A 12484-nucleotide genomic window follows, 5' to 3' on the forward strand; every position below is an offset into this window, starting at 1 on the left:
GTACTGGAGACTGCAAGGAAAGGTCAGTTCCCTTGGGATAACAGTTAACTTATAAAACTTCTAGATGAGGAGTGTTTGGTTAGAAAATCCTTACTGTCCTGTTTTAACACCATCACCTTGATAATGTGTTATGATCTCTCTACCTTAATTAGTTTGCACAGTCTTGGATTACTTCTGACTTTGGTTAGATCCTTGGCATGTGACTCTTAGACCTATTATGTTATTCTAGCTGTCTGGTTTGTCTCCAGTACAACCTTATTTTTAACTTTGTAATTATCTTTCTGTTTCAATTAATCAGATTATAGGTCATTCCTTCACTTGCTCTTCAGCTGTTGACACTTTACTCACATCGTCTGACACTTTTGATCACCTGCAGAGAACTGTTATTCAGCCTCCTGACATTCCACTCACATCATTTGTACTCTCTTTTGAAGCTCTTAATTACCTGGAATTATCTTGCAATGATCTCTCCACTTATAAACTGTGTGCCTGTGCACATCCCTTCACTTCACCTGATGAAGGAGAAGCACTTTGAAAGCTTGTGTTTTCAAATAAACCTGGTGTTGTGTGACTTCTGATATCACCTCAATCCAACAGTGGCACCTCCACATCATATTTTGCAAAACAAAACTTGGGAGAAACAGTCAAACTTAAAGGTTGGTATGGAATAGTGATTTCTGTGGATTTGACTCACTATGAAATGATGTTGTTGGAGGATAGTGAGACTTTGTTTTGTCATGTATCTTCAGTTCTTTTATGTTGTTTTTTATATTTGCTAGCTTGATTTGTTTTATTTTATGTTCCCTTTTTATGCAATAAACTTCATTTTATTGTTTAAAAAAAATTCAGTCTTCTGTGCCTCTGTATCAGTGAATGACCATCAAGTTATATTTAGAAAACTGATTTTATCAAGGCAGATTTCCTTCTGGGATCTGACTGGCCCAGGAGTAACATCAACTGGAATCATAATGAAAGTGACAATGAAGTATGAGTGTAAGCTAGCAAAAAACATAAAATCAATAACAAAAAAATTCAACATACACAGAACCTTCAAAGACATTGCTAATTAGTAGGTTCAACAGAATCTGCCTTTACAACTACACCAACAAACATTCAATCAATTTTGTGACTCATCAAAAAGATTATATTGTCCAGAAGTGGAAGTTACAGGCAAATGCAGATTTTTCACAATTTACATTAGTTTCTTCCTCTTGATTTGTCAAGAGAAGACAATCAATGTTTGCAAACCAACAAACAACACTGAGAACAGAGTTATTGTGTTGAATAGTTGTGGAGCAGAGTAATTGACTAAGGCAGCAATTGGATGATATTGTTGTCATTTCAAACTATCACACAGTAAGCACTGTATTCCACTTTCCAAATGCCCAGTGTAACAGCACCATTCACCTTCTCAATCTTACTAACAATGGGCTGTACAATTTGCATAAATTAACTGTGATCATTACCCAGCTGCCTTTTTTTCAGTAAGTTCATTTATCCAGAAACTGCATGCTCCAAATTATTGTTCACTTATGGTTTGATCGAGGTCATACTTTTCACAAAAGCTGCTGGTGAATGGTATGCAGGTGAGGTATTCACACCAGTGACACTTTGTGGGATAAATGTAGAACCAGATCACCAGTGATGCTGCAAGTCCAACAAAGACCAGAAGCGAGACAATGATCATTATTATCTTCCTGTATTTATCACTTTGGCCAAATGTAATGTATGGCAAGAAGGCAAAAGATAGCAAGAAACCACTAACAAATCCAAATATATGGGCAATATTGTCAATCCAAGGCAATAAGCCAAAGGTAAAAAGAAAAAGGACAATTCCCACCAACTTCATCAAGGCTTTCCATGGTTTCTCCAGGATTGGCCAACTCTGAAATAATTCTACAAAGAGGCAGGCCAACAAACCAAATTGCGATCCTGCAGGACCAACCTGGCGTGGGCAAAAGAGGGAACCATTGTTACAATGCACACCTTGCAGTCAGACTTTTCATACTTGCAGAGTTTTACTCACTCACACACGAGCCCCCCCACTGGCTGTGCCACATGCTCTGCAATGCCCTCCTTTCATTTCCCCACCTCTCTACTTCTCTCTGTCTTTCAGACTTTGTTTAAATCCTCTCTCTTTGAGAAGCTCTTCGTTACCAGATAACACAGCATAGAGCTGGATTAACACAGCAGGACAGGCAGCATCAAAAGAGCAGGAAAGCTGATGTTTCGGGTCGGGAGCCTTCTTCAGAAATGGAGAGGGGGAGGAGAGCCCAGAAATAAATAGAGCGAGGTGGTGTGGGGCTGTGGAAGGTAGGTAGGATGGCGAAAGGTAAGAGCAGGTAGGCAGTAGTGGGGATTGGTCAGTGAGGTGGGAGTAGCAGGTAGGCGGGAGAGAAGATGGACAGGTTAAGGACGCGGGGATGACAGGGAGGGTTGGTCATGGGATGAGGCGGAGGGGGTTTTGAAACTGATAAACTCTATGGTTAGGCCATCGGGCTGTAGGATCCTGAGGTGGAATATGACGTGTAGCTCCTCCAGTGTGCAGGTGGTGTTATTGTGATACTGGAGGAGGCCCAGGATGGACATGTCCCCCAGGGAGCGGGAGAGGGAGTTAAAATGGTTCACAACTGGAAAGTGTGGTTCTTTGTCACGTACTGAGCACAGATGCTCTATGAAGCAGTCTCCGAGCCTCCGCTTGGTCACACCAATGTAGAGGAGGCCACATCAGGAGCAGCGGATACAGTAGACCAAGCTGAAGTCACAGGTGAACCCCTGTCACATTCGGAAGGTTTGTTTTGTGCCTTGAATGGAGGTGAGGGGCGAGGTGTAGGGGCAGGTATAGCACCTCCTGATGTTGCAGGGAAAAGTACCGGGGGTGGTGGGGTTACTGGGGAGCATAGAACAGACGAGGAAGTCGCAGAGTGAGTGGGCCCTACAGAAGACAGATAGGGGTGGGGTGAGAAATGTATCCTTGGTTGTGGGGTCAGATTGTAGGAGGTGGAAGTGGTGGAGACTGCAATGTTGGATACGGAGGTTCGTGGTGTGGTACGGGAGGACAAGGGGGATTTTGTCTTTATTTTTCTTGGAGGGACGGGAGCAAGGGCAGAAGAACAGGAAATGGAAGAGATGCAGTTGAGGTCATTTTTGATCACCTGGTTGGGGGCAGAGTTACGGTCCTTGAAAAACGAGGACTTCCGGGATGTTTGGGCATTGAACGCCTCATTGTGGGAGCAGATACAGCAGAGGCGGAGGAATTGGGAGGAGGGGGCTGCTCTCTCTCTCTGACTTCCTTGTCCTGTATATCCTCCTACTTGGTCTACTGTATCCACTGCTCCCAATGTGGCCTCCTCTACATTAGGGGAACCAAGCAGAGACTTGGAGACTGTTTTGTAGAGCATCTGTGCTCTGTATCTGACAACCAACCACACCTTTCAGTCATGAACCATTTTAACTCCCCCTCCCACTCCCTGGATGACATGTCCATCCTGGGCCTCCTCCAGTGTCACAATAACACCACCTGCACACTGGAGGAGCTCCATCTCATATTCCATCTCAGGACCCGACAGCCCAATGGCCTAAACATAGAATTCACCAGTTTAAAACCTTCCCACCCCTAGCCTCAGCCCATGTCTAAACCTCCCTCTCATCCCCACCTCCTTGATCTGTCCATTTTCTCTCCCATCTATCTGCCCTACTCACCTCACTGACCAATCCCCAGCACTCCCTACCTGCATTCACCTATCATCATCCCACCTACCTTCCCCAGCCCCACCCCCCTCTCTATTTATTTTGGAGTTCCCTTCCCCCTCTCCTATTTCTGAAGACGATTTCCGAACTGTAATGTCAAAATTTCCTGTTCCTCTGGAGCTGCCTGGCTTGCTGTGTTCCTCCAGCTCCACACTGTGTTATCTCGGACTCCAGCATCTGCAGTTCTTACAATCTCATTGTTACCAGAATTGGTTGGGGTGGAGGTGATAGCCTAATGATAACGTCACTAGACAATTAATCAAGAGACCCAGGTGAATGTCCTGGGAACCTGGGCACTAATCCTAGAATTTGAAGTCAATAAAAATCTGGAACTAAGAATCTAATGAAACCGTTGTTGACTTTCTAATTTTTGAGGGCCTGCACTGTAATATTGCCCGCAATCAAATCTGTCAAACCATCCTTCCTTTCTGAACTTTTTGGGACTGTTTGTCAGAAAAGCCATTTTTGGTCCACTAATGTCCTTTATGGAGGGAAACCGCCATACTTACCTGGTCAGGCCTACATATGACTCCAAACCCACAGCAATGTGGTGGAATCTCAGTTGCCTGCTGGGCAATTAGGAAAGGGCAATAAATGCTGGCCCGGCAAACAACATCCACAACTCACGTATGAATATTTTTAAAAATCTCAAACTCTTATATGGTTCTGTGAAATTTTATCTGATTGCAGTCTTATGAAGCGCCCAGGGACATTTATACCATGTTAATGGCACCATATAAGTGCCACCTGTTACTGCAATAATATAGAAAAAACATCAGCATACATACGTTTATCCACCAGGATAAGGGGCCAAGACACAAGGAAACTTAAAAGGGCCAGGGGTTCCTATCCCAATATTCAAACTTTTCAGATACTTGCCCTTTCGAAATAATCTGAAGTAAACTGGGCACTTTTCAGAACATTTTGAGGGACACACAGTACAGCGAGAGACACTGAGGGAGTGGGCACTGTCGGACGGTCAGTGCTGAGGGAACGGGCCCTGTGGGAGGGTCAGTGCTGAGGGAGTGGGCACTGTCAGAGGGTCAGTGCTGAGGGAGCGGGCCCTGTGGGAGGGTCAGTGCTGAGGGAGCGGGCCCTGTGGGAGGGTCAGTGCTGAGGGAGTGGGCACTGTCAGAGGGTCAGTGCTGAGGGAGCGGGCCCTGTGGGAGGGTCAGTGCTGAGGGAGTGGGCCCTGTGGGAGGGTCAGTGCTGAGGGAGTGGGCCCTGTGGGAGGGTCAGTGCTGAGGGAGCGGGCACTGTCGGACGGTCAGTGCTGAGGGAACGGGCCCTGTGGGAGGGTCAGTGCTGAGGGAGTGGGCACTGTCAGAGGGTCAGTGCTGAGGGAGCGGGCCCTGTGGGAGGGTCAGTGCTGAGGGAGCGCCACACTGTTGGAGGGTCAGTGCTGAGGGCGCGGGCACTGTCAGAGGGTCAGTGCTGAGGGAGTGGGCCCTGTGGGAGGGTCAGTGCTGAGGGAGTGGGGACTGTCGGACGGTCAGTGCTGAGGGAACGGGCCCTGTGGGAGGGTCAGTGCTGAGGGAGTGGGCCCTGTGGGAGGGTCAGTGCTGAGGGAGCAGGCCCTGTGGGAGGGTCAGTGCTGAGGGAGCGCCGCACTGTCGGAGGGTCAGTGTTGAGGGCGCGGGCACTGTCAGAGGGTCAGTGCTGAGGGAGTGGGCCCTGTGGGAGGGTCAGTGCTGAGGGAGTGGGCACTGTCGGCGGATTACAAAGAAACAAACAAAGAAACAAAGAACAGCACAGGAACAGGCCCTTCGACCCTCCAAACCTGCACCGACCAAGATCCTCTGTCTAACCTGTCATCTATTTTCTCATGGTCTGTGTCCATTTGCTCCCTGCCCATCCATGTACCTGTCCAAATATATCTTAAAAGACGCTAACGTGTCTGCGTCTACCACCTCCGCTGGCAACGTGTTCCAGGCACCCACCACCCTCTGTGTAAAGAACTTTCCACGCATATCTCCCTTAAACTTTCCTCCTCTCACTTTGAACTCATGACCCCTAGTAATTGAAACCCCACTCTGGGAAAAAGCTTTTTGCTATCCACCCTGTCTATACCCCTCATGATTTTGTAGACCTCAATCAGGTCCCCCCTCAATCTCCGTCTTTCTAATGAAAATATTCCTAATCTATTCAACCTCTCTTCATAGCTAGCACCCTCCATACCAGGCAACATCCTGGTGAACCTCCTCTGCACCTTCTCAAAGCATCCACATCCTTTTGGTAATGTGGCGAGCAGAACTGTACACAGTACTCCAAATGTGGCCGAACCAAAGTCCTATACAACTGCAACATGACCTGCCAACTCTTGTACTCAATACCCCGCCCAATGAAGGAAAGCATGCCATATGCCTTCTTGACCACCCTATTGACCTGCGTTGTCACCTTCAGGGAACAAAGGACCTGAACACCCAGATCTCTCTGTTCATCAATTTTCCCCAGGACTTTTCCAGTTAATCTATAGTTCGCCCTTGAATTTGATCTTCCAAAATGCATCACCTCGCATTTGCCCAGATTGAACTCCATCTGCCATTTACCTGCCCAACTCTCCAGTCTATCTATATTCTGCTCAGCACTGACCCTCCCACAGTGCGGCGCTCCCTCAGCACTGACCCTCCCACAGTGCCCACTCACTCAGTGTCTCTCGCTGTACTGTGTGTGCCTCAATATGTTCTGAAAAGTGCCCAGTTTACTTCAGATTATTTCGAAAGGGCGGGTTAGTGCTGAGGGAGCGCCGCATTGTCGGAGAGTCAGTGCTGAGGGAGCGCCGCACTGTTGGAGGGTTAGCACTGAGGGAGTCCCGCACTGTCGGAGGGTCAGTGCTGAGGGAGCGGGCACTGTCAGTCAGTGCTGAGGGAGAGCCGCACTGTCAGAGGGTCAGTGCTGAGGGAGAGCTGCACTGTTGGAGGGTCAGTGCTGAGGGAGCTGGCACTGTCAGAGAGTCAGTGCCGAGGGAGCGCCGCACTGTTGGAGGGTTAACGCTGAGGGAGTGCCGCACTGTCAGAGAGTCAGTGCTAAGGGAGCGCCGCACTGTCGGAGAGTTAGCGCTGAGGGAGTGCCGCACTGTCGGAGGGTCAGCGCTGAGGGAGAGCTGCACTGTCAGAGGGTCTGTGCTGAGGGAGCAGGCACTGTCGGAGGGTTAGCGCTGAGGGAGAGCTGCACTGTCAGAGGGTCTGCACTATAATATTGTCGTATATCAAGTCAGACAATCACTTCTTCCCAATCCTTTAGGAAATGATTGAAGCCAATATGTCATATCCAGAAATAGCCGGAAAATCTGATTGACAGTGAAACATGGGCTGCATTACACAGTGTTGCTCCAGTTGTTTTTGTATTTGGCCTGGCTTATCACAACCTCCACTGAGGCCAACTTTCCAACACTCCCCCTCATCATCCTGTCGTTGTACCTCAGCTCTGTACGGCAGGAAGATCGCACTTGCCAAGTTTCCCATCATTCCACTCAGGATGTAGATGATTGAAATGCGCAGCCAACCCGCCAACTTCTCCAGGTCCCGAAGAATGGTCATTTGGAATAGCACGGAAATCAGGCAGTGGATAATCCTGCAGAGGGGTAGGGAGAGGAGAGTGAGATAGGGCAGCACAAAGGAGGATACAGCCAGAGGAATAACAGAAATAGAGCCAAAGTGAAGTGAAAAGAAAGTGTGACAGTTTGAGAGAGAGAACAAGAGAAAAGAATATGAAATATATTAGAATGGTAGAGTGTCACTTTTCACTTGTATCAAGTGTCCACGTATACCATGTTCTGGACGAGGTGACGTGGAATGTTCCAACTCTTTAATAAAACAAAGATCTGCAGATGTTGGAACCCTGAAACAAGCAAACTGAGCCAACAAGGGTCACTCAATCCTGTTTTCTCTCCACAGATGCTGCCTGACCTGCTGAGTTTTGGTATGGTCCATACTTTCCCTTTTTGTGTGTAGCTCTAGGATCTTTGGGATATAGCTGCAGCTTGAATCCATCAGTAAAGATCTACCCAGAGTGGCTCAAGTAACAAGCAGCACTAGGCTATCCGATATCAACACACGAGGTACTTCACCTTAACCTGCTGTAGTCTTGCAATGTTACAGTGAATGTTCTTTATACGGCCTTAAGCTTTCTTTGAAGTAATTTTAAAACTTTAAAGGCCTTCTAACTATTTTTGCAAGTGTGTGCAATGTTTAATTTAGTTCAAGTCAACATAAAGTCTTGAAACTAATTTTTAAAAGCAGTTAAAATTACATTCATGTTAATGAAATTGATCTTGTGGCCTTGCATGGTTTATTGAAATTTCTCAAAGGGGTTAGAGCATAAGAACTTAAGAAATAGGAGCACGAGTAGGCCATTCAGTCCCTTGAGCCTGCCCAACCATTTAACAAGATCATGGCCGTTCTACCCCAAACCTTAACTCTTGTTTCAGGCCATAGCGATCCACTGCCTGACACTTCAGCAATCTATCTCCCTCACCTTTAAATACTTTAATTGATCTAGCCTCCACCACTCTCTGGGGTAGAGAATGCCAGACATTTACCACGCTTTGGGAGAAATTTTAAACATAGTCTGAAAATTAAAGCCACATTGTTCGGAAGAGATTTTCAGAAGCACTACTATACATAAAGGGTGGGTCGATGTTTAGAACTCTCTTCCACAAATGGCAGTGGATGCTGGATCAGTTGTTAATTTTAAGGGAGAGATAGATATATTTTTCTTAAGCAAAGGTATTAAGAGATATGGGCCAAAGGCGGACTTATGGAGTTAGGCCACAGATCAGTCTGATTTCACTGAATGGTGGGACAGGCTCAAGGGGCTGAATGGTCTACTCCTGTTCCTATGTTTAAATGGGTGTCGCCTTATTGTCTTGCTATGTCCCCTTGTTCAAGATTTCTACTCTAGTGGAAACATAAGTGCTAAACACCGTAGATATAGGAGAGAATTACTCCATTCAGTCCGTTGGGTCTACTCTGCCATTTGATTGTTGCTGTCATGTTTGTCAAACCCATTCTCCTGCCTTCCCCTCAACTGTATGATCACCTTACTAATCAAGATCTCCTCAAATACACACAAAGACTTGCGTTGCACAGCCTCTTGTGGCAGTGAGATCCAAAGATTCACCACCCTCTGGCTAAACACGTCTACCTCTCAGAACCTTGTAAATTTCATGAAGGTCACCTCTCATTGTTCTAAACTCTAATGAATAAAGGCCTAACATATTGAGTTATTTTGGATACGCTACAACATTTAAGCATGTTTATACCACTAAACAGAATGATGGGGTGGACTAAACATAATGATGGGGTGGGATAGTTCATTCTGTTTGAGTCCTTCCTGATACAGCTTCTGATAATCACTCATTGCTCAGGCTACAGAGTATAGGAGTTGGAGATAACACAGCGTGGATCTGGAGGAACAAAACAGGCCAGGCAACATCAGAGGAGCTCTACAGGAGTTGGGTTGTTATGTTGAGGTTGTACAGGACATTGGTGAGGCCTGTTTTGGAGCACTGCATCCAGTTCTGGTTTCCCTGTCAGGGGAAGGATATTAGTAAATTGGAGACGGTGCAGAAAAGATTTACCAGGATGTTATCGGGATTAGACGGATTGAGTTATAAGGAGGGGCTGGATAGACTGGGACTTCTTTCACTGGAGCATAGGAGGGTGACATTACAGAGGTTTACAAAATCATGAGGGGCACAGATTAATTGAATTTCCACAGTCTTTTCCCCAGGAAAACAGAGTTCAACACTAAGGGGCGTATTTTTAAGGTGAGAGAAGAGAAAAACATAAAAGGGGCCTGAGGGACAATAGTTTCACACAGAGTATGGTTCATATGTGAAATGAACGGCCAAAAAGTAGTAGATGCAGGTACAGTTACAGCATTTAAAAGACATTTGGTTTGGTAACATGGATAGGAAAGTTACAGAGGGATGTGGCTCAAATGCAGGCAAGTGGGACTAGTTTAATTTGGGAAGCTTGGTCGGCATGGACTAGTTGGACTGAAGGGTCTGTTTTTGTGCTGCATGACTTGATGTCTTTAGAAATTCACAGGTGTAAGTATCCTGATGATACCAAGAACTGGAGATGCTGGAGTCACAGTTAACGCCGTGTGGAGCTGGATGAACACAGTAGACCAGGCAGCATCAGAGCAGCAGTAAAGTTGATGGTTTTGGGTCAAGGCCCTTCTTCAGAAATAGGAAGGGAGAAAGGAGCTGGGAAATAAATGTAGTGGTGGGGTGGCACTGGGGGTAAGTGGGTGGGATGGTGATACGTGGATGCAGGTGGGGATTGGTCAATGGGAGGAATGGTTGGATAGGTGAGAAACAAGATGGACATGTTGCGTCACGTCAAGGAGGTGGGAGGGAGGATGGATGAGGCTGAGGAAACACAGGTTGGGTAGTGATAGGTTGGATGCATGGGGTAGTGGGGATTGGTGGGTGGGAAGGGTAGGGAGGCTAAGTGGGGACAAAAGTGGGCAGATTGTGTCAGGTCAAGGAGGCAGGAATGAGAGGGAGGGTTGAACAGGGGAAGAGGCCAGGTGTGGGATGATTTTAAAACTGATGAATTCCATGTTTAGACCATTGTACAACTTGTACAAAATGCGGAGGAATGGAATTGTGGGAGATATAGCAGTTTGGATCGGAAATTGGCTTGCTGAAAGAAGACAGAGGGTGGTAGTTGATGGGAAATCTTCATCCTGGAGACCAGTTACTAGTGGTGTACCGCAAGGGTCGGTGTTGGGTCCACTGCTGTTTGTCATTTTTATAAATGACCTGGAGGAGGGCGTAGATGGATGGGTTAGTAACTTTGCAGACAACACTAAGGTCGGTGGAGTTGTGGATAGTGACGAAGGATGCTGTAGGTTGCAGAGAGACATAGATAAGCTGCAGAGCTGGGCTGAGAGGTGGCAAATGGAGTTTAATGCAGACAAGTGTGAGGTGATGCACTTTGGTAGGAGTAACCAGAAGGCAAAGTACAGGGCTAATGGTAAGACTCTTAGTAGTGTAGATGAACAGAGAGATCTCGGTGTCCATGTACACAGATCGTTGAAAGTTGCCACCCAGGTTGACAGGGCTGTTAAGAAGGCATACAGTGTTTTAGCTTTTATTAATAGAGGGATCGAGTTCCAGAACCAAGAGGTAATGCTGCAGCTGTACAAAACTCTGGTGCGGCCGCACTTGGAGAATTGCATACAGTTCTGGTCACCGCATTATAAGAGGATGTGGAAGCTTTGGAAAGGGTGCAGAGGAGATTTACTAGGATGTTGCCTGGTATGGAGGGAAGGTCTTACGAGGCCTGTACTGTGCTGTAATGTTCTGTTATCTAATTTACCCGGAAATGAAACTAAAACGATTCCAGGAGAACTACAATAGATACACTTAGCTTAGAGATCCATCTTGAAGAAATCAGGCAAGCAAAAGCATTATTCAAGCTAATCAATTGAGAAAACAGGAACATTTCAAGGAAAAAGTGACACTTCAAAATGAATATATGTTCCTGCTAATACTTCTGTGTCTGTCTGTTCCTTAGAACTAAAGTTCGAGAAACAAGGAAACACTCGATTAATTCAAAAGATGACATTCACAATGGAGATTGAAATGCCAGTTTGGTTTCTACAGCAGTTCTATAAAACCTCTGCACTCTGCTATTCTAATTTGGGGAATTTTTCCATAAAATAAACATGGACAATGAAAGTGTTTCTCAATCTATTTTGAATAAAAGTGATAGAAATCATAATTAACCTAAAAACACCATTAACCCAACTAAATATTGATAATCTTTCCTGAAACAGTTTGGTGCTCTGGAGGCACATATTCAAATCCCACCACAGCAGCAGGTGGATTTTGAATCTAATTAAGACCATAAGACACAAGAGCAGAAATTAGGTATTTTCTTTACTCAGAGAGTAGTAAGGGAATGGAACGCTTTGCCTGCAACGGTAGTAGATTTGCCAACTTTAGGTACATTTAAATCGTCATTGGTTAAGCATATGGACGTACATGGAATAGTGTAGCTTAGATGGGCTTGAGATCAGTATGACAGGTCGGCACAACATCGAGGGCTGAAGGGCCTGTACTGTGCTGTAATGTTTTATGTTCTATAGGCTTTTGAGGGAGAATATGAGGTGCTGCTCCTCCAGTTTGCTGGTGGCGTCATTGTGACACAGAAGGAGCCCAGGATGGACATGTCAGCCAGGGAGTGGGAGGGGGAGCGGAAATGTTTTGTGACTGGAAGGTGTTCTTGATTATCACGTACAGAGTGCAGATGCTATACAAAGTGGTCTCTGAGCCTCCGCTTGGTATCACCATTGTAGAGGAAGCCACATCGGGAGCAGCGGATGCGGTCGACCAAGTTGGAGGATATACAGGTGAACCCCTGTCACATCTGGAAGGTTTGTTTTGTGCCTTGAATGAAGGTGAGGGGGGATATGTAGAGGCAGGTGTAACATTTCCTGCAGTTGCAGGGGAAGGTGCCGGGTGTGGTGGAGCTAATGGAGAGTGAGGAGCGAACAAGGGAGTCATGGAGAGAGCAGTCCCTACAGAAGGCAGATAGAGGTTGGGAAGGAAGTACCTCCTTGGTTGTGGGGTTGGATTGTAGGAGGTGGAAGTGGCAGTGTATGATACATTGAATACAGAGGTTGTTGGTGATATGAGAGGACAAGGGGATTCTGTCTTTACTTTTGTTGGGGAGAGTGGGTTTGAGGCCAGACGTGTGAGAAACATAAGAGATGT

General features: G+C 46.3%; 1 protein-coding gene across 6 annotated transcripts in view; it reads right to left on the reverse strand.

The window, feature by feature from the left end:
• Positions 1 to 918: 918 nt before the first annotated feature.
• Positions 919 to 12484, reverse strand: part of LOC125463856 (inactive rhomboid protein 2-like) — a 120031-nt gene continuing 108465 nt past the window's right edge. For all 6 annotated transcript variants that reach the window (XM_059653861.1, XM_059653862.1, XM_059653864.1 and 3 more), the window contains 2 exons: positions 7170 to 7323; positions 919 to 1945 (listed from right to left, as the gene is read on the reverse strand). In XM_059653861.1, the coding sequence (XP_059509844.1) occupies positions 1520 to 1945; positions 7170 to 7323 (580 nt within the window). In that variant the 3' untranslated portion in view covers positions 919 to 1519. The remainder of the gene's footprint in view (positions 1946 to 7169; positions 7324 to 12484) is intronic.

The sequence above is a fragment of the Stegostoma tigrinum genome, chromosome 22, assembly GCF_030684315.1.
Source record: "Stegostoma tigrinum isolate sSteTig4 chromosome 22, sSteTig4.hap1, whole genome shotgun sequence".
In the NCBI taxonomy this organism is placed as follows: Eukaryota; Metazoa; Chordata; class Chondrichthyes; order Orectolobiformes; family Stegostomatidae; genus Stegostoma; species Stegostoma tigrinum.